The sequence below is a fragment of the Apodemus sylvaticus genome, chromosome 7 (assembly GCF_947179515.1).
Source record: "Apodemus sylvaticus chromosome 7, mApoSyl1.1, whole genome shotgun sequence".
Lineage (NCBI taxonomy): Eukaryota > Metazoa > Chordata > Mammalia > Rodentia > Muridae > Apodemus > Apodemus sylvaticus.
The window spans coordinates 15,571,810-15,591,551 of record NC_067478.1 but is presented as its reverse complement, the minus strand read 5'-3'; the positions used below and the strand labels follow the sequence as shown (position 1 = coordinate 15,591,551).

Below are 19,742 nucleotides of genomic sequence, written 5' to 3'. Positions count from 1 at the left end.
CTTATGTATTCTACCACCTCAGTGACATTGTCTTCTGGGTATGGATAAACCCAGTTAAGAGAAACTGAAACTCTTGTCAGCCCTTTAGAAGCAGGAATGCCCTGTATTCATGGCAATAGGTTATTTAGCTTTCTTTTAACTCTCACATCTAAGCCAGGCAGTGGTGGCACACGCCTGTAATCCCAGCACTCTGGGAGGCAGAGGCAGGTGGATTTCTGAGTTTGAGGCCAGCCTGGTCTACAGAGTGAGCTCCGGGACAGCCAGGGCTATACAGAGAAACCCTGTCTCGAAAAAAAACAAATCCAAAAAAACCGAAAGAAAGAAAGGAGGGAAGGAAGGAAGGAAGGGAGGAAGGAAGGAAGGAAGGAAGGAAGGAAGGAAGAAGGAAACCCGAAAGAGAGAGAAGACAGAGAGAGAGAGTGAGTGAGTGAGTGCATGTGTGTATCTATCTGTCAGCATGTTGTCTCTGCTGTTTTGTTGTTTGTGAGACAAGATCTCACAGTGTACTCTGGTGACTAGCATAGAATTCATATGCAGACCAGGCTAATCTGAATGATACAGTAATTTCCCGTCTCTACCTCTCGCATGCTGGGGGTCACTGCATGCCGCTATGCCCAGCCATATGTTACTTTCTATGGCTGAACATCCTATCACATCGACACACCATCTTTTGTTTTGTTCATTCATCAGATTGTGGTAAACATACAAGGGAGGCCATACCCGTGAACCCCAGCCACTTCAACCCCTTGTTGAAAAGTCACTGTCTCAATAGAGAGATAGATATATAGATAGAGATAGAAAGTTATAGATACAGATGTTTGCAAGGATGTGGAGAAATTGCAGCCTCCTACTTTGCTTGTGGGAAGGGTTGCAAAGTAGTAGAATCTTGAATTTCTATTCTTCTTGGACCCACCTCCAGTGCCTGCCTAGATTATAGGCATTTGCAGTCACACCTAGTTTTTGTAGTGCTGGGGAGTGAACTCAGGACTGGAGAGTTCACTGGGGAGTGAACTCATGCATATTGTACTTGTATGGACCAAGCTTCAGCCTGGCCATCAGATCACTTCATGCTCCCACAGGAGCTTACAGAGCTCTGTTCAGGACTTAGGGCAGTCTGCTCTTTTCACTTAAGCTTTAAGAGGTCTTGTTCATGTTAATTAAGGAAACCTTCATGGTTGTCAATGTTTTTCTTTCCCTGTTGGGCTAAGTCTGCAACTGTGTTAGAAGGAGAGTGCTGTACACACACACTTTAGTTAAGATGTGTGTCTTGGTGTGGAGTGTTCTGAGAAGCACTTCCTTCGCCTCAACTCCACTATCCACAAGGTCTTTCCTCTTGACCAGCAGGTGTGGGGCCTCCCTCTGGCATATGGGTCACAGAACATTCCAGTCAGTAGCTAACCATTGATGATTCTCTTAGCAATTTTAGAGTGGGAGTTGTTTTGTTCTGCAAAATGACAGTGTTTACTTTATTAATCATTGATGAAAAGGCCAGTGAATATAGATTTAACATCAGGGTCTGCTCTAAATTTACAATGACCATACTCTTATGCACAGATTCTGAGTCATAGCAAAGATGGAGATTGTTCACCAGGGCCAGGACTGTGACTGCAGAAGACTAGTAATGCCAAGTACTACAGGGCCTATCCAGACCTGAAACTTGTTTGAGTTTACTTGGCAAGTGTTTCCTAAGGTGGATCTGCATCTGCTTTTCAGAAGTGAGGGAGGGCTGACCTGTAGTGTAGTTTAGGATAAGTGAGGTCTTTGCCCGGCTCTTTTGAAAAACATCACATAAGTGTCCCAAATGCTTAGTGCTTAGAGGAAGGGTGCCATCTCCAGCACACACTAGGCCTGCTGGGTGGTGTGTATCCCTGCACAGCTGGAGAAAAGACCCGGTTTCTGGGAAGGAAGGTAACATTTGAAATGTAAGCAGTACTCTGCCTCTACTGTGTGCACAGACTTGCTCTGCGATCTCTAGGATATATGCTTCATAGTTGGGGTGGTTTCGTGGAGTTAGGACTGTGAAATGTTATATTGCCAGGCTCATCTGGACCTCACTATGAAGCCATGAGCCTCTGATCCTTCTGCCTCTTATTTCCTGTCAGGATTACAGGCATGTGCCACTGTGCCTAGTGGGAATGAGCCCAGGACCCCAAGCATGGTAGGCAAGCAGTCTACTGACCAACTACAGTGTTAGCCCCTTGTGAATGGTTCTTTTGAGTATATGCCTATATGTGTATATGGGTAATCCTCTTTTAACTGGAGATTTTTTTTTCAGGCTCCCTCCGTGTGTGTGTGTGTGTGTGTGTGTGTGTGTGTGCGCGCGCGCGCACGCGCGCACACGCAAATATTGGGGTGTACATGCCTATGGAGGTCAGTAGTTGACATTACTCTTGCACCTTATTCACTGAGGCAGTTTCAGACAAATGCAGAGCTCACGTTTGGCCAGGCTCCATGCTCTGCACATTCCCTTGTATCATTCAGGGTTCCCTAGAGGAACAGAACTGATAGAATGTCTGTAATAAAGGCAACTTATTAGATATTAGAGTAGCTCACTGGATGTGGTCCTGCTAGTTTAGTAGTTCAGTAGTTGGAGAATCCAGTACTTTTCAGTTCAGGAGATTCGATATGTCAGCTGGCTTCAGTATATGCCAGAATCCTGAAGAAGTAGGCTCTAATGCCAGTGAAGAAATAAACTCGTCGGATGGAGTGAGGCCAATCAGGCAAAGAGGCAAAAGCTTCCTTTTTCTTCATCTTTTACATCAACTCCCAGCAGGCGATCTGGGCCCGATTAAAGGTGGATCTTCCCACTTAAATGACTTAAGAAAAATCAATCACAGGTGTACCCAGCTGCTTGGGTTCTAGTTCATTCCAGATGCGGTCAAGTTGACAACCAAGAATAGCCATCACATCTGTCTTTGCATTCTGAAGGTTGGAATTGCAGCCTAGTCACCACACTCAGACGTGTGACATGGGCTCTGGGATGCCAGACTGGTTCTTACCCTTGTGTGGTGAGTGCTTTAGCACTGCGCCGTCTCCTGCTGCTGGTTTGCTTTTAAATAGGAGTCCTCTCCTCTGCTGCTCGTGCTGTGATTAAGTGGTTGGCCCCATTAGCCTGCTGAGCATCTGGGGCTACTGGCACAGTCTGCACCTGCCCTGTAAGGTGCAGTGTACATTTACAGTCAGTTACGTTCACATGTCAGTTACGTTCACATCACCAGTGTGCAAGGAAGGGCACCAGCCTCTGGGTGCCCTACATGGCACTTGGCCTAGTTGGGGTTTTTTTTTTGTTTTGTTTTGTTTTGTTTTGTTTTTTTAAAGATTTGTTTACATTTTTTTAAAGATTTATTTATTATAATATGTAAGTACACTGTAGCTGTCTTCAGACACTCCAGAAGAGAACATTAGATCTCATTACAGATGGTTGTGAGCCACCATGTGGATGCTGGGATTTGAACTCAGGACCTTCAGAAGAATTGTCAGTGCTCTTAACCGCTGAGCCATCTCTCCAGCCCTTGTTTACATTTTTATATTTTTTAATTATTTGTGTAAATGTATGTCTTTGTGTGGGTTTGTGTGCCTGAGTTCAGATGTCTGTGAAAGATACAGCATTTTATCTTCCTGGCCATAGTATAAACAGTCATAGTTGCTTGTAGTACAACCCATCCTGTTGGTGCTGGGACCCAGTCCCAGTCTTTTTCAGTAGCTACTTGTAACCTCTAAGCCGGTACCTAGTTTTCTTTTACTTTTTTTTTTGTTGGTGGTGGTGTTTTGTTTCTTTTGTTTGTTTGTTTGTTTGTTTTTGGAGAGGGGTCATTGTTTTATTTTTCAGACAGGGTTTTATATAACCCTGACTGTCCTTGAACCCCCATTATGTAGATCAGGGATGGCCTTGAACTCACCGGGATCTACCTGCCTTTGCCTGCACCAGTACACCTGACCTCTTTTTTTTTTAAAAAACTATTTAAATTAAGTACTATTTATTAGGGTATTTGTTGGGGGCAGTGTGTGTGTGTGTGTGTGTGTGTGTGTGTGTGTGTGTGTATCCCCTTGTATGTCTATAGAGGTCGGAGGACAATTTGTGGAGTTCTTTCCTTCCACTGTATAGATCTGGGGATCCACCTCACAGGTTGTCAGGTTTGTGCAGCAAGCACCTTTCCCGCCTGCCCAGGTTACCAGAGCCCAGAGTGTTTTCCTCTGACATTAACAACTGAGAAGTGTTATCATCTGTTGTAATTGGACAAGGTTGTTTTTCAGGAACTTGAAAGGCCCAAGGCTCGTCCTGCTCACTCACGCTTAGTTGGGACCATTGCCACCTGTGAGTAGGTTCTGGTGACAGGCAAGGCTCGTCTAATTCTTCTCTATCTGTGTCCCTAAAGGTGACTTCTCTGATCTCTTAGTGGTGTGTGTTCTTCCTTTTTAGCTCCCAGGAGGCAAAGAGTCCAAAGGTAGAGCTTCACAGCCACTCAGACGTCCCTTTCCAGATGCTAGACAGCAACAGCGGTCTGAGCTCCGAGAAGATCAGCTACAACCCCTGGAGCCTGCGTTGCCACAAGCAGCAGCTGAGCCGTATGCGCTCTGAGTCCAAGGACCGGAAACTCTACAGTATCCTTGTCCGCTGATGTGAAGTCCTGAAATGGCAGGACAGTTTGGTTCCTACTGTAGTGTTGGTCTGAGGACTGAATCTGTGGCCCATCCATGCCCAAGCATTTGCTCTACCTACCCTTGGACGCTCCCCGTAGTCTCAAGACTAAGCCTTTTTTTATTGGTCTATATTAGAGATAATAGGTTTTTTTATGAGATTTTTCTACATGTACATAACGTATTTAAATCACATTCATCTTGCTTCCTCTTTTAGTGGTGTCCCACCTACTAATTTTCCTTTTCCTGACTAGCCCACTCTGCTTCTCTGTGTGTCCAGGCAGCCTCACAGGGTCATTTATAGGAACAAGGGTACCTGACCCCACTAGGGAAAAGATCTCTTCCTCTCCTCTCTACCATTGACTAAGTATGACTGCTCGGGGAGTGATGGGCCCATGAGCCCCATGACATGTTTGTTGATAGGACTGGCCTTGCACAGATAATTGTGCTATTGCAAGCTCCCACACCCTGGGTTGTATTCCTTCTCTGACCTTATCATTATTTATTTATTTTTAAAGATTTATTTATTTATTTTATGTATGAGTTTCACTGTCTTCAGACACACCAGAAGAGGGCATCAGATCCCATTACAGATGGTTGTGAGCCACCATTTGGTTGCTGGGAATTGAACTCAGGACCCCTGGAAGAGCAGTCAGTGCTCTTAACCTCTGAGCCATCTCTCCAGCCCTCATTGTTATTATTATTATTTTTTTTTAATGGTTTTTGTTTTGATTGGTTTAGGTTTGGGTTTGGGGTTTGGTTTTTCAAGACAGGGTCTCTGTGTGTAACCCTGTCTGTCCTGGAACTCATTTTGTAGACCAGGCTGGCCTTGAACTCAGAGATCCACCTGCCTCTGCATCCCTATTTATTGCTTGGATCAAAAGTGTGCACCATCATTGCCTGGCCTTAAAATGAGGTTTTATTCTTTGATTGTTTCATGTGTGTGCGCTCATACCAGCCTTCTGTCCCCTTACCCCGCTCCTACCAGAACCTGTGCCCCTCCTACTTTCATTAAAAAAAAACAAAACTCCAAGCCAAACAAACAAAAACCTAGTGAATTAAGGGGAGTGCTGGCATTTTAGTGGATTTGGGCCATATACTAAATTATGGTAACTTAGTGGCACCCATACCCCTGAAGAAAAAGGACTCCCCTGCCCTAGCAGCCTTTAACTACAGTAGCCTTTCAGCTTCCTGAGGGTAAGGCCTCGCCGCCCCTGGCCCTTTCATGCTGGAATGCTGATGGACCAGGCCTGCTGCAGGTCTTGGCGTAGGGAGCCACAGCTGCTTTGAGTTCATCCTGCCACAGCATGTGCCCCTCCCTCCCTCCCTCCCTCCCTTTCTTCTCCCCTTCCCCTCTCCGTCCCTCTCCCAGGCTGGAATGTGGGCATGCTCAGTTGTTCAGGTCTTGTGCAAGCCATAAATCAGTCACCACCACTGTTGTGTGCCTGACTGTGGTGAGCACTCCTTCCTGTCTTCCATAATGTCCCCATAGCCTTAGAAGGAGTGATACAGCTGTCCCACTTGTGGCTGGACACTGGACAATTATTCTCTCCAGGATAGATTTTAAGTTCAGTACTTCCTGAAAATTTCTGTTGATTTCCTCTTTTTTTTTTTTGTACTAATACTGCAAAGATGTCTTCTTAGGTCTGGGTGAGTTACTGGACTAAATAAGGCCTTGGCTTACTAATGGTGGCAGAGATGTGACCAAATATTTGTTGGGCTGTTGTGTGCATGGTAGATCTAACGCATAGAAAGCAATAATAAAACTAGGTGTGGTGCTGTGTGCCCATTGTCTCCACTCTCTCCCTGGAGATGGGAACCAGTAGTTCAGTGTCACCCTTGTGTTCTCCAGGCTGTTGAAGACTATCCTGGGATCATGAGGCTGTCAAAATAAAGGCCGTGGAGGTACCTGACTCAGGATTGTGCCTGCTGTGCAAGCCTGAAGACCTGAGTTCAGAGCTGCAGAACTCAAAAAAGCCCGGCTATGCCTGGAACCACAGTACTGAGAGGACAGAGACAGAGATAAACAGAGCTAGCTGACGTTGTCATCTGCCCTTCACATCTGTGTGCCTACACACTCACTACAGCAAGTTTAGTATATACACGTCACATACACAGCATAACATGCACACTCCAAATTTAAAAAACACAGATCAGTGGGTATCTTGTATACATATTATGTAAAATTATATAGACCATAGGCTATACAAGGAATTCCTTTTTTTTTCCTCTCCCTCTCTACATAGCCCTGGTTATCCTGGAGCTCACTATGTAGACCTTGCTGACTTCAAACTCCCAGAAGTCTGCCGCCTTTGCCTCTCAAGTGCCAGGATCAAAGGTGTGCACCGCCATCCCCAGCTGGCTTCCCCCCCCCATTTTTTTTTAACTATAGTTGTATGTATAGGAATGTTTTGCAGGTAGGTGTGTATGCGTACCATATGCATGCCAGGTGCCTGTGGAGTCCAGAAGAGGTTCTCTTGGAATTAGAGATGGTTGTAAGCCACCATGTTGGCACTAGCAGTTGAATCCAGGAATTGAATCCAAAAGCAACAAGTGTTCTAAACTGCTCAGCCACTTCTCCAGCCCCTAGGAATAAGATTGTGATATATTTTATGACTTGACTGAATCTTGAAAGCATTTTACTAAGCCTGAAATAAAAGGATTAATGCTGGAAAAGTCCAGTAAAATGAGCTGCTTCCAATAGACAGATTTCTAGACACAGGAAGTAGAGGTTTCCTGAAGCATAGAAAGGGCAAATGGAACGTGTGCACTCAGTGGGTAGAGCTTCAGCTTAGGGAGGTGGACAGCGCCCATGGCTGCATGGGAGTGTAGGTGTGCTGGGGTGTAGGTGTGCTGTTGCCCCTGGCGGGCACGCCTGGGAAAGTAAATGGCCGTTTCCTTCTGCTCATTTTCCTAGAGGCAGGCTCTCACCCTAGCCCAGGCTGACCTCACAGGGTCTGCATGCCTCTGCCTCCAGAGTGCTGCTGTTAGAGGTGTGCCACAGTGCCCAGCCCTGAGTTTTTAACTTTATTTTTGTATTTTGGAGACAGGATTTGAATCTATAGTTCTAAACTAGCCTAGAACTCACTATATGTAGAAGAGGCCAGCCTCAGACCTTACAGAGATGTACCTGCCTATCTTGTGTGAAGGTGAATGTTGGAATTAAAGGGTATGTGCCACCAACCCCTGACTCTAAGATTTTATGGGATAGATATTTTAAAATGTGTTAAAGTCAGTAGTTTGAAACTGCTGTTTAAGAACTTGTGAGGGGCGGTGGTGGTGCACACCTGTAATCCCAGCACTCTGGGAGGCAGAGGCAGGCGGATTTCTGAGTTCGAAGCCAGCCTGATCTACAGAGTGAGTTCCAGGACAGCCAGGGCTGTACAGAGAAACCCTGTCTCGAAAAACCAAAAAAAAAAAAAACACCTTATGAGGGATGGAGCAGTGGTGGAGCATGCTTTAATCCTAGTACTTGGGAGACAGAGATAGGTAGATCTCTTAGGTTCCAGTTCAGTCTGGTCTACAAAGCAAGTTCCAGGACAGCCAGAGTTATACAGAGAAACTCTTGTCTCAAAAGAAGACAAAACAAAAACAAAAGAAAAGAATTGGTGAGACATGCACAGTTTCTCTGGACCGGAATGTCACCTTTATGGACGGTTTTGACTGTGCTTTTCTGGGTGGAGCTGAGTATGGTCGCCATTCTTCTTGACTCTGGCCCAGAGTTCCTCCTGCTTGAGAATGTGGTACACCACTTCAAGTTCCCCTGTGTACTGGACTTGAAGATGGGTACCCGGCAGCATGGGGACGATGCTTCTGCTGAGAAGGCGGCCCGGCAGATGAGGAAGTGTGAGCAGAGCACATCGGCCACGCTGGGGGTCAGGGTCTGTGGCATGCAGGTGAGTCGCCACTGCTGAGAGCCAGCCCAGGTGCTGCCGAGTGAGTGCATGTGTTAGCTTGTGCCCATCCCTGCCTGAGCCCCGTGCTCTCCTGCCTGCCTGCACTGTTCCAGGATCTCCTCGTACGAGGTGAGTCACCTACAGGTGCTGAGTGTGGTTTTGCAGGTGGTTCACTGAGGCCGCTCTCCTCGCTTGACTCTGGCTGAGCTCCATGCGCAGACTCACTGAGAGCCTGGTCCCCTGACGTGGGGAAGGTACGACTTGTCTGTCAGCAGTGTGTTCCCAGTTAGAGTCTAGCTTGGAGGCAGGTTTCTAAAGTGATGGCAATAGGCCTGGTGTTGGCTTTCACAGCTCCATGACTGGAAAACCTGGGCTGAATGTGGCTTCCCTGCTCCAGTAGGAGGAGCTGAAGAGCTCAGGTTGGTCAGAGTGCCTTCCAGACTGGTTTGGTTGTTTGGTTGGTTGGGGGTTGTTGTTTGTTTTTTGTTTGGGGGCACTTTGTGGCCATCAGACCTTCTTGGTTCTCAACCTTGTCTTGTCTCCTGGGATTTCAGGTGTACCAGCTGGACACAGGTCATTATCTCTGCAGGAATAAGTACTATGGCCGTGGACTCTCCATCGAAGGCTTCCGCAATGCCCTCTATCAGTACCTGCACAATGGCTTGGACCTGCGACGTGACCTTTTTGAGCCTATCCTGAGCAAACTGCGGGGCCTCAAAGCTGTGCTGGAGCGGCAGGCCTCGTACCGCTTCTACTCCAGCTCCCTGCTTGTCATCTACGATGGCAAGGAGTGCCGCTCTGAGCTACGTCTCAAGCACGTGGACATGGGGCTCCCTGAGGTGCCACCACCCTGTGGCCCCAGCACCAGCCCTAGCAACACCAGTCTTGAGGCTGGCCCCTCTTCTCCGCCCAAGGTGGATGTCCGCATGATTGACTTTGCACACAGCACATTCAAGGGCTTCCGGGATGACCCCACTGTTCACGATGGGCCAGACAGAGGCTATGTGTTTGGCTTGGAGAATCTTATCAGCATCATGGAGCAGATGCGGGATGAGAACCAGTAGGCCCAGCTCTGGGCCCTAGGACCCCTTCCTCTCCACCCACAGGCAGGGACCATTGCTCTGAACTTGCTGTGAGGACACACAGACTTGCTTTTAAAGGGTTATATTTCTCTTTGGTGTAAACTAAAAGAAATGTTTTTAGCTGTAGCCTGGAAATCCATATATATAAAGTAGAAGAGGGCAGAACATTTGTCCTCTCAGCCAGGCTCCTTAGCTCTGTGGCTGTGACTGCTGTGTCCAGGCTGACTCAGGAAGAGGTGGCCCCGGTGGGCTTGACAGCAAAGAGAATGCCTTGAACTTTGGTTTCCCTTGCCTGAGGCGTTTGGGATCTGTGGCTGTGGGGCTCTGCTGATCGTGAGGTGAAGCCCCGGCTGGCACAGGGTCTCTCCATGCCCAGAACTCATTTCCCAGAACTGGGGAAGGCTAAGTGCCCACATCCTGAGGTCCTTGCTAGTTTTGTGCCAGTGCTTTAACAGATGCCCTCAGGGTATTAGAGGGCTAACTGCACAGATAGACTCATCCTTGGGTCTGATTTTGGCATGGGGCTAGATTTGTGAAACTGAGCTAAGGCCAACTCCCAGCAGAGGGCAGGCCCTGGGCTCCCTAGGCACCTACTGGCATGTAACCCCGTTCCTCTCTTCACAACCCCAGCCAGCCTTTCACTGGGATCCCTGGCCTAAGGAGGCCTCACATCCTTCTATCCACTAAGATGGGCACAGCTCTGTTTGCTGAGGAGAGTCAGTGTCCCAGGAGGTTGCAGAGCCTTAAATGGCTCTGGCCCAGACAGTATTTGCAGTTCTTGGGCTTTGGGTGGTATCCCTTCCTCTAGCTTGGGCAGCTGTGCTGCCTTTGGATGGGCTGCTCTTCCCAGGCTCAAGGACTGTGGTCCGCTCAGGGTCTTGTCTTCTCCAGGCCAAGCTCAAGGCAGCAGCCCATATGTGGTGCTCCAGGCTCTAGGCGTGGAGGGAGAACTTTAAACTTGTTTGCTTTTAGGGACAGAGGGCCCTGGGTACAGGTGCCCAGAGTCTGCTGAGAGCTTTGTCTGATTAATCCTGGGATTTGTCAGTAAGTTCATTTGTCCACCTGCTAGCCCCTATTTTGTGGTGAGCTTTCTGGAGTATAGCCTTGTTGGTTAGTATATATTGATTTCTTCATGCTCCCCCCGCAGAGTATTCTCGTCCCCTTTCTGAGGTGAGTCTTTGCTCCTGTGCCCTTCCTCAGCAGGTAGTCACAGACCTGGTGCCAAGTGATTCATAGCAGCGTTTACCTGCTGGCCCAGTGGCCTTCTGGTGGGCTTGGGGCACAGCCTTCAGCAGCAGCAGCAGTCGGTAGTGAAGGCTCGGGGTGAGCCTGACCTATTACTTTTAATTTTGCTACCAGTCCTTTGCTGGTAGAGCCTTGCTGCTGGTGACAGGTGTCTGACAGGTTACACCACACTCAGCATTGCCAAGGCGAGTAACAGTCTCCAAGTCTATCACTTCTAGCATGTCTCTACCTTGGCATTTGAAAGTAATCCTGCCAACCTTTGAGAGAACTGGTAACGAATGGTCTAATTTCCAGGTTCTTAGAGATGTGGCCTCTGAAAAGGGTTCTGTGATGTATCCAAGTCAGTCTTCTGGCCCGGGTGCTGGTGGCGGGCGGGTTCCCATTCCTAGGCCCGGGAGGCACGGCTTTGCCGTTTCTGGTTACTAACAACTGTCTTCTGTCCAGTAGTAGTGCTGCTTTAGCCATGTAGGCAGCAAGTGTTCCTGAGTGTGGGCGCCTTTTCTCGGGCAGGACAGAGGTCAGGAGAGAAGTTTGGGGCCTGCAGAGGCCTCCTAGGAAAGTACTGAACTTCCACATTCAGATTTTGGGAGGTGCTGCCCCTATTCTGCTGCTTCTCAAGTAGCACGGGAGGTTGTAAGCACTCAGACTGCTCCTGCCACTGTGGCACGGCAAGGCTGGGATTCGCTGCTGCTTCAAGGCTGGCCTGCCTCACTTTCAGCACTTCTCTCTGGAGGCCCAGCTCCGTTATCTGATAGGTGGTGTGGAGGCAACACTTTCTACTGCTCTCTGCCTGTCCCAGGCTAGAGCCCTGTCCTTCACCTGACAGGTCCTGCCTTCCCAATCTCAATTTGGGACCAAAGTGCAACTCGGGATCATGGGTTGGGGCGCTCACATCACCCCTCTCTCTTTCCCTGGCCAAGCCCACACCAATCCCCGGGAGATGGGAGTGAAATGGCATGGGTGCTGCTTAAAGAGGAAGGGACCAGTAGAGCAACTCCCTTGCCTGGGACCTCACCCCTCCCAGCTGTGGGCCTGTGCAGTGGTGTGGGGTTTCTCTCCTGGGGCACCTGGGCTCGCTCAGTATCTGCTGCTCATTCGCTCACATCTGGCCACGTGCACGTTCCCTAGATGCAAACTGCTTTGAACTTTACAACTGTATAAGTTGGTTTTGTGTGTGTGTGCGCGCTCATTTTAAAAACTACATTTTAATGAGGAAAAAGGAGAACCTGGGGAAAGTTCCTTTGCTTCTGTGGAGGAAATGTAAAACTTCGAATTCTGGAAATTGTTATCTGCTCCTCTTTCCTGGAAGCTACACACCCTAAGACCTGCGCCTGGATACATACATGGCTCCACTGGCGCGTAGGCACGCTTGCGTTTCCCGTTTCCCCGGGTCTTCTGTGTGGTGGAGAGGCGTGCTTGGCCCAAGCCGGCCCTTTTCTGTACACCCAGCGCTACCTGCCCGCTTGTGTCCAGTCGTATACGTCAAAATAAAGCCTCTAAAAACGGAACTCCGTCCACGTCTATGTGAAAACTTCCTCGCCTCCAATTGGGCCGACCCGGGTAGTCTAGGCGTCTTGATGGCGTCTTCCCATCTGCCCGGGTTCCAGATGAGGGACCCTGCTGAACTGGGTCCGGACAGGTGCAGCAGGACAGTGCCGTAGTTGGCAGGCGGCTCTGGGGAGACGGCACGGGAGCGGTTGGATATGGGGGTCAGAGCAAGTTTTGAGGGGCGGAGTCATCAGAGCTGACCTGGTGTGGTGACTGGGGGTGGGGGGAGGGAGGAGGCATCGGCGGGGCGGGGCGGATGGCGGCTGCCGCGTGGCGGACCGGGTTCCGATAGGAAGCTAAGCCTCCTCATCAGTTCCGCCTTTAGATCCGCCAATGGGTATCTGACTCGCGAGTTCTCCGGGTCCCCATGGCAGCCCAGCGCGTTGGAAATCTAATTGGCTAAGTGTGCCGCAGCTTAAAGCCTGGTGTTCCGCTGCGGGCGGCCCTGCCACGTAGATGACAGCCGATTGGCTCTCCCCTGTTACGTCACTGCCTGCGCCGCCTTCGGCCGGAACTCTGAGCCAGCCGGTCTTCAACCAGTTCCTTCTCTTGTGTTCTGGCTGTCCCTAGACCCCGCATCAAGGTAGATCAGGGGGACGAGGCGACATCAGAGTTGGTCAGTCTAGCTGGTGAAGGGTGCAGGTCAGGACACGGCGGCGGGAGTGTGCGTCAGGGGTCTGTCAGGAGGCCTGTAAGTACTTTGGACCGATAGATCCACTTCTGTCATCTGCAGACGCCATGAAGGCACTGATCTTGGTGGGTGGGTATGGGACACGGTTGCGGCCGCTGACGTTGAGCACTCCGAAGCCATTGGTGGACTTCTGCAATAAGCCCATCTTGCTGCATCAAGTGGAGGCGCTTGCCGCGGTAAGTTCGTGGGTCTGCTATGGCGGGAAGAGGGTTTGGATAGTGACTGGGAGGTCAGGGGCGGTCATACCTTGTGACCGAGCCAGTCAGTCAGCACACCTCATTGTGTCTGACAGGCAGGTGTGGACCATGTGATCCTGGCAGTGAGCTACATGTCACAGATGTTGGAGAAGGAAATGAAGGCACAGGAGCAGAGGGTGAGGCACGGACTTAGCCCTTCCTTCAGGTCCCTGGGGCTCTTACTGTTGGAGCGAGAACATAACCAGACGGCTTCTTCTTTCCAGCTTGGAATCCGAATCTCTATGTCTCATGAAGAGGAGCCTTTGGGGACAGGTCAGTAAAAGGAAGGCCCTTGGGCAAAGTTTAGGGTCAGTAAAGAGGTATTATCCAATCTGGGTGGATGGGTGGGGCTTCCGGGTTCTGGACTCAAGGACCCAGGCCACCAGCAAGGTGGTAACATATGACTTGTCCCCTTCTCTAGCTGGACCTCTGGCGTTGGCCCGAGACTTACTGTCTGAGACTGCTGACCCTTTCTTCGTTCTCAACAGTGATGTGATATGTGATTTCCCCTTCCAAGCCATGGTGCAGTTTCATCGACACCATGGCCAAGAGGGCTCCATCTTGGTAAGAGAAGACGACTTCCTTTTCTGACTTCCCCACCCTCATATGGAGTCTTTCTTGACCCCCAGTCTGAAACTCCCTGTTTTGCTGCAAAGCTGTGCAGAATGTTTTTGGGGAAGAGCCTTTGAGCTGTGGGATAGGTCTATATGTCAAGGGTAAAAGAAACACTGGACTAGGCCTAAGGTACCCTCCACCTCTGTATTCAGGTAACCAAGGTGGAAGAGCCTTCCAAGTATGGTGTGGTGGTATGTGAGGCTGACACAGGCCGCATCCACCGTTTTGTTGAGAAGCCCCAGGTGTTTGTGTCCAATAAAATCAACGCAGGCATGTATATCCTGAGCCCTGCTGTGCTGCAGCGAATCCAGGTGTGTAGGAGAGAACTACTGGGCGGGTGGGCGGGCGGGCGGGTGGGCTGGCTAGGGTGGAGTAGGCCTCTGCCATGTGGCCTGCTCACAAACTGCCCACTTCCACAGCTGAAGCCTACATCCATTGAGAAGGAGATATTCCCAGTTATGGCCAAGGAGGGGCAGCTATATGCCATGGAGCTGCAGGGTGAGGCAGAGGCCATAGGGTGAGGGGTGGTCAGTCTGTGGCTAGGCAGAGCCCTCGGATTCATCTCTCTGTACAGGATTCTGGATGGACATTGGCCAGCCCAAGGATTTCCTCACCGGCATGTGCCTCTTCCTGCAATCGCTGAGACAGAAGCATCCAGAGAGACTATACTCAGGCCCTGGCATTGTGGGGAATGTACTTGTGGTGAGGCCCTTGCCCAGCCTGTCGCTAATCTTTTCAGATTTGGGAGACAAATGACCCACTCTTGCTTTCCTCAACACTCTCAGGACCCAAGTGCCCGTATTGGTCAGAACTGCAGCATTGGCCCCAATGTAAGCCTGGGTCCTGGTGTGGTGGTGGAGGATGGCGTGTGCATCCGGCGGTGCACAGTGCTTCGTGATGCACACATCCGTTCCCATTCCTGGCTTGAGTCATGCATCGTGGGCTGGCGCTGCCGTGTGGGCCAATGGGTAAGTCTAGGAGCTGGGTGGGCACAGGAGCAGGGGAATATGTGTGCCCCCTTAACAAGGCTTCTCCCCCACCCCAGGTGCGCATGGAGAATGTAACGGTACTGGGTGAGGATGTCATAGTTAATGATGAACTGTACCTCAATGGAGCCAGCGTGCTGCCCCACAAGTCTATCGGGGAGTCGGTGCCAGAACCTCGTATTATCATGTGAAGGATGTGTAGGGCTGGCCGAGCCCCCACTTGACCATCGGCAGGGTGGGACTCAGCACTTCAGAAGGCCCCGGACTTGGGGCCATCTGTCTAGGGAGGAGTGGATGACTCTGAAGCTGTTGGACATCTGCCTTCTGGTGGGGACAGAAATGGACAGGATCCTGCGGGGCATGACCCATAAGCCCTCACTCCCTCAAGAAGAGCTGGGCCAGGGCTGTATGGAATAATAATTTAATGCTCACCGCAGCCTGGACTCAACATCAAGCTCAGGCTCCCATAGTGAGGCTACACACAGGCAGATGGGTGGAAGTGGTGAGAGCGAGGGTGATCGGGAAACAGGGCCAAAGGAGCTCACAAACGGGGCTCGGCCTGTGCTGGTGGCGGAGCTTCCAGGGTGGCCTAGGTGGCTGAGGACGTGGCACTTGTGTTGGCTGCCTTGTCCCAGTCCTCTACAGAGACAATGGTGGCTTTGCAGAAGAAGCAGTCCTTGTTGTTCATCAGGTGCTGGTTGATGCAGGCTCTACAGGAGGGCAGGGGAGGAGTGCTACCCTACTGTGTGTTCCTGTTTGCCTCCCCAAGTCCCTGGGGCCCACTTACTTGCAGGATTTGTGACCACAAGGCTGGAACACAGCAGAGATGGGGTGGGCATAGCAGATGGGGCAGAGGTCCTCTTCATTGGTGGGCTACAGAGTGGAGAGTTGGGGTGGGATGCTTACACCTGTCCTGGTGTTTACAGATTATTAAAGCAACACGCACCTCTGTCCCACCCCACTCACCAGGGAGGCAGCAGCTGCCTGGGCAGACGCAGCGGTCAGGTGAGCCAGCATCTGTTCCACCTGGGCCAGCTCCTCAGCACTGATGTAATCCGTATCTGGATTAGTAGTAGGTAGTATCAGGGCCCCTGTAGTCCTAGAACTCAGTGCCTCTGAATACTCCCAGGCAGGGAATTTGCTATTGATCCTGAAACTCTTCCGACCCACCCATTTCACTTACAACTCTGTAGAGAGAAGCGCTTCCGGTCGGGGGCAGGCGAGGCAGTGCCAGGTGCTAGGGGCTCTGGCTGCCCCAGGAGATAGCATATAGAGCGAAGCTGGAAACAGGGGTCAGCCAGGAGCACAGAGGTGGCTTGCTCTGTCCTAGATAGGGGAGGGTGCACAGGTCGTAGGAAGGCTTGAGCTGTGTCAACACTTTCTCCACGTGGGGATAGGGGAGGTCCAGAGGCCCCGTTATGCCTCCATTCTCTCCACCTTACTGCTTACCAACCCTCTCAAGTTCTGCGTCCCACATGACCTGTATACCAGTTTAAAGAGAAGGGTGCTGTGGATGGCTTAGAGGATAAAGGTGCTTGCTACCAAATATGACAGCTTGAGTCTGATCCCCAGAATAGGAGGAAAACCACCCTCATAACTTCTGCGTGAGCCGTCACCAAAAAGTAAATCTAAGGGGAGTGGTGAGGACTCCTCCTAACCCATTACACGCCAGTCCTTCAAGGACTGAAGACAGTCTCCCCTAAGTCCTTTTACTCTTCAGGGGGGGAGTCAGGCTTCCAGCCAAGCAAACTGGGACACTGGGGCCCTCTGGTGGCCACAAGTGCTTCTCAAGTGCCAGGAGATATGGCTGCTCCGCCCCTTCACAGTGGGAGCCAATGGGAACTTGGGTCCCCGCCCCTGAGCAGTCATTTCCTAGCTAGTACTTAGAATCCAGTCAGAAAGCTCTTGGAGAAGCTAGCGGGAGCTGGAAGGAAGGCTGCGGCCACGCCTCACAAGTCCAGACCAGAAGAGCAGGAGAAGCCGGCTGGGCAGGTGGGGCCAGCGTTGTGCCTCTCAAGCCATGGGCCACAGGGAACCGCAATCAGCAAGCCTGTGTAGAAGTAGGTGAGTCTCGGAGCTGTTGACCCGCGCTGAGCTGTCCCCATCTCTTCCCTGGTGGTCACTGCCATGGCCTGGCTGGTCCTGTCAGGTGTGCTACTGTGCATGTTGGGTCCTGGATCAAGCACTTCAGATTTGGAGGGTGTTCTGCCTCCTGCTCCCCACAACTGCCCCAATAAATGCATCTGTGCTGCCGATGTGTTGAGCTGTGCGGGTCGTGGGTTACAGGACCTGCCGGTAGCACTGCCTGCCACTGCTGCGGAACTCGATCTGAGCCACAATGCACTCAAACGCCTGCACCCGGGGTGGTTAGCGCCCCTCTCCCGGCTGCGGGCCTTGCACCTGGGCTACAATAAGTTGGCTGTCCTGGGCCACGGTGCGTTCACCAATGCCAGCGGCCTGAGGACACTTGATCTATCATCTAATATGCTGAGGGCACTCCACACCCATGACCTAGACGGACTGGAGGAGCTGGAGAAGTTACTTCTGTTCAATAACCGCCTGGTGCACCTAGACCTGGACGCCTTCCAGGGCCTGCGTATGCTCAGCCACCTCTACCTCAGCTGCAATGAGCTCTCCTCCTTTTCCTTCAACCACTTGCACGGGCTGGGGCTAACCCGCCTGCGTACTCTAGACCTCTCCTCCAACTGGCTGAAGCATATCTCCATCCCTGAGCTGGCTGCACTGCCAACTTATCTCAAGAATAGGCTCTACCTGCACAACAACCCCCTGCCCTGTGACTGCAGCCTCTACCGCCTTCTCCAGCGCTGGCACCAGCGGGGCCTGAGCGCTCTGCACGATTTTGAACGTGAGTACACATGCTTGATCTTTAAGGTGTCGGAATCCCGGGTGCGCTTCTTCGAGCACAGCCGGGTCTTCAAGAACTGCTCAGCGGCCACAGCTCCCGGCCCAGAGCTGCCTGAGGAACAGCTGCACACGCAGGAGGGCCAGTCCCTGCGGCTTTCCTGCAACACCAGTGTGCCTGCTGCACAGGTGGCCTGGGTTTCCCCGAAAAACGAGCTGCTTGTGGCGCCGGGCTCGCAGGACGGCAGCATCGCTGTGTTGGCTGATGGCAGCTTAGCCATAGGCAGGGTACAAGAACAGCATGAGGGCATCTTTGTGTGCCTGGCAAGCGGGCCCCGCCTGCACCACAACCAGACGCTTGAGTACAATGTGAGTGTACAAAAGGCTCGCCCCGAGCCAGAGGCTTTCAACACGGGCTTCACCACGCTGCTGGGCTGTATTGTGGGCCTAGTACTGGTGTTGCTCTACTTGTTTGCACCACCCTGTCGTGGCTGCTGTCGCTGTTGTCGACGGGCCTGCCGCAACCGCTGCTGGCCGCGGGCATCCAGTCCACTCCAGGAGCTGAGCGCACAGTCCTCGGTGCTCAGCACGCCACCGCCAGATGTGCCCAGCCGCAAGGCCAGTGTCCACAAGCATGTGGTCTTCCTGGAGCCGGGCAAGAAGGGCCTCAATGGCCGTGTGCAGCTAGCAGTTGCTGAAGACTTCGATCTGTGCCACCCTGTGGGCTTGCCACTCAAGGCCGGCTCTGAGTCAGCCAGTTCCACAGGCTCAGAGGGTCTCATGATGAGCTAGACTGCCGGGGGGGGGGTCACCACTCGGGCCACAGGCCTCCTGCTGCTTGCCCTGTTTGCAGCTGCAGTAAAGAGCTGACACGCTGGTGGGACGCACTGTGCCTGGTCCCACAACTGCATGTGAGCCTTGACCTTACTGTAACAGTTCCACACACTGGTAAAGGGGTCGAAACCCCCTCACTTGCTTCTTGCTCTGCCTAGCTCAGGACAAGGCCTCCAACTACTAGAGCCTGCCTCCCCTAGGACCTCAGAGGGACCAAATGTCCCGTTAAGATTACAGACCAAGCCAATTTGGTAAAAGCCCTTGCATCAGAGTCCTGGGACCACCCCAGGAGTTAATGCAGATGTCGGGGTGTGGTACAGAAGAGGCGAGCATGTGAGCGAGCATAGCCCCTTTCCCTCCCTGCCCAAGGAGGGAGACGGCAGCTCAGAAGATCCAGCTCCCACTGTGAGGTGGAAGGAGGAAATGAGCCCTCCCTCTACTGTAAGAGGACCCGTCTCCTGCCATCCAGCCTCTCAAAGCTTTGCCGCTCCCTGTGTGTCCGGTGGGTCTGCACACCTCCACAGGACACTCCTGCAGACAGCCCTGCTGTCGTCGGCTACAGGCAGAGCCAGTCTCTCAGGCTCAGGATCCAGCAGGAAGAAGCACAGATGGTGACTGACCATGGTGTCTCTGGAGAGCAGGAGGCCTCTCAAGGGCTGGCACTCCTCTCAACCCAATGGCTAATCAGAGCCCTCAGTTCATGCCCAGGGCACCCCACTGCAGGGGGGATAGAAGACGGGCAGTGCCTCTCCTATGACGAGCTGGCAGCTCTGTCCGAGATGGTTGCTGAGGCGTTTTATAATAAAGTGGTACATGCTCATTGCTGGGCCTTCCCAGACGGGTAGCTGTGTCCTCTGCTCCAGATCCCACAGGATGGCCTGACCCTCAGAGACTAGCACATCTCCCAAGTCTGGGGATTTCTGCCCCTGCGAGAGGCGTGGCTGAAAGCTAAGCCCTCCTACCCAGCCACAGCAGTTGCTGTTGACACATCCCCAGCTATTCTTTGCCTCAGTGTCCCAAACTAGATTCTGAAGTTCACGTTGAGACAAGGACACAGGTACCCCGAGTCTCCGCCCCACCAGCCCCTCCTCAACGTGCACACCAAGTTC

The 19,742-nt window shown here is 51.7% G+C and overlaps 4 protein-coding genes across 14 annotated transcripts in view; 3 read left to right on the top strand and 1 right to left on the bottom strand.

Moving 5' to 3' along the window:
* The window catches only part of Ip6k1 (inositol hexakisphosphate kinase 1), a 44,144-nt gene extending 31,775 nt beyond the window's left edge, over positions 1–12,369 (top strand). The window contains exons 4-6 of the mRNA XM_052187309.1: positions 4,421–4,602; positions 8,359–8,534; positions 9,089–12,369. Of these exons, the coding sequence (XP_052043269.1) occupies positions 4,421–4,602; positions 8,359–8,534; positions 9,089–9,598 (868 nt within the window). The 3' untranslated portion in view covers positions 9,599–12,369. The remainder of the gene's footprint in view (positions 1–4,420; positions 4,603–8,358; positions 8,535–9,088) is intronic.
* A 540-nt stretch (positions 12,370–12,909) lies between these two features.
* Positions 12,910–15,604, top strand: Gmppb (GDP-mannose pyrophosphorylase B). 2 transcript variants are annotated; one of them, XM_052187310.1, is made up of 9 exons: positions 12,910–13,276; positions 13,393–13,473; positions 13,561–13,609; positions 13,758–13,900; positions 14,104–14,262; positions 14,371–14,449; positions 14,526–14,653; positions 14,737–14,919; positions 14,997–15,604. In XM_052187310.1, the coding sequence occupies exons 1-9, from the start codon at positions 13,148–13,150 to the stop codon at positions 15,126–15,128; spliced, it is 1,083 nt and encodes a 360-aa protein (XP_052043270.1). In that variant the 5' UTR covers positions 12,910–13,147; the 3' UTR covers positions 15,129–15,604. The 2 variants fall into 2 exon arrangements, with proteins under 2 accessions (XP_052043270.1, XP_052043271.1); XM_052187311.1 differs by having other exon boundaries at positions 13,179–13,276; positions 13,397–13,473.
* Rnf123 (ring finger protein 123) overlaps positions 15,343–19,742 on the bottom strand; it is a 27,624-nt gene continuing 23,224 nt past the window's right edge. For all 10 annotated transcript variants that reach the window (XM_052187300.1, XM_052187295.1, XM_052187298.1 and 7 more), the window contains 4 exons: positions 16,121–16,263; positions 15,904–15,998; positions 15,725–15,810; positions 15,343–15,647 (listed from right to left, as the gene is read on the bottom strand). In XM_052187300.1, coding sequence (XP_052043260.1) covers positions 15,527–15,647; positions 15,725–15,810; positions 15,904–15,998; positions 16,121–16,263 — 445 coding nt within the window. In that variant the 3' untranslated portion in view covers positions 15,343–15,526. The remainder of the gene's footprint in view (positions 15,648–15,724; positions 15,811–15,903; positions 15,999–16,120; positions 16,264–19,742) is intronic.
* Positions 16,257–19,455, top strand: Amigo3 (adhesion molecule with Ig like domain 3). Its single transcript, XM_052187308.1, has one exon. The coding sequence runs from the start codon at positions 17,065–17,067 to the stop codon at positions 18,589–18,591; it is 1,527 nt and encodes a 508-aa protein (XP_052043268.1). The 5' UTR covers positions 16,257–17,064; the 3' UTR covers positions 18,592–19,455.

Coding starts and splice junctions, on each gene's coding strand:
- Gmppb (XM_052187310.1), top strand. CDS start 13,148: ATGAAGGCACTGATCTTGGTGGGTGGGTATGGGACACGGTTGCGGCCG. Junction 13,901..14,103: donor GCCAAGAGGGCTCCATCTTG/GTAAGAGAAGAC, acceptor CTCTGTATTCAG/GTAACCAAGGTGGAAGAGCC. Junction 14,920..14,996: donor GCTGCCGTGTGGGCCAATGG/GTAAGTCTAGGA, acceptor CCCCCACCCCAG/GTGCGCATGGAGAATGTAAC.
- Amigo3 (XM_052187308.1), top strand. CDS start 17,065: ATGGCCTGGCTGGTCCTGTCAGGTGTGCTACTGTGCATGTTGGGTCCT.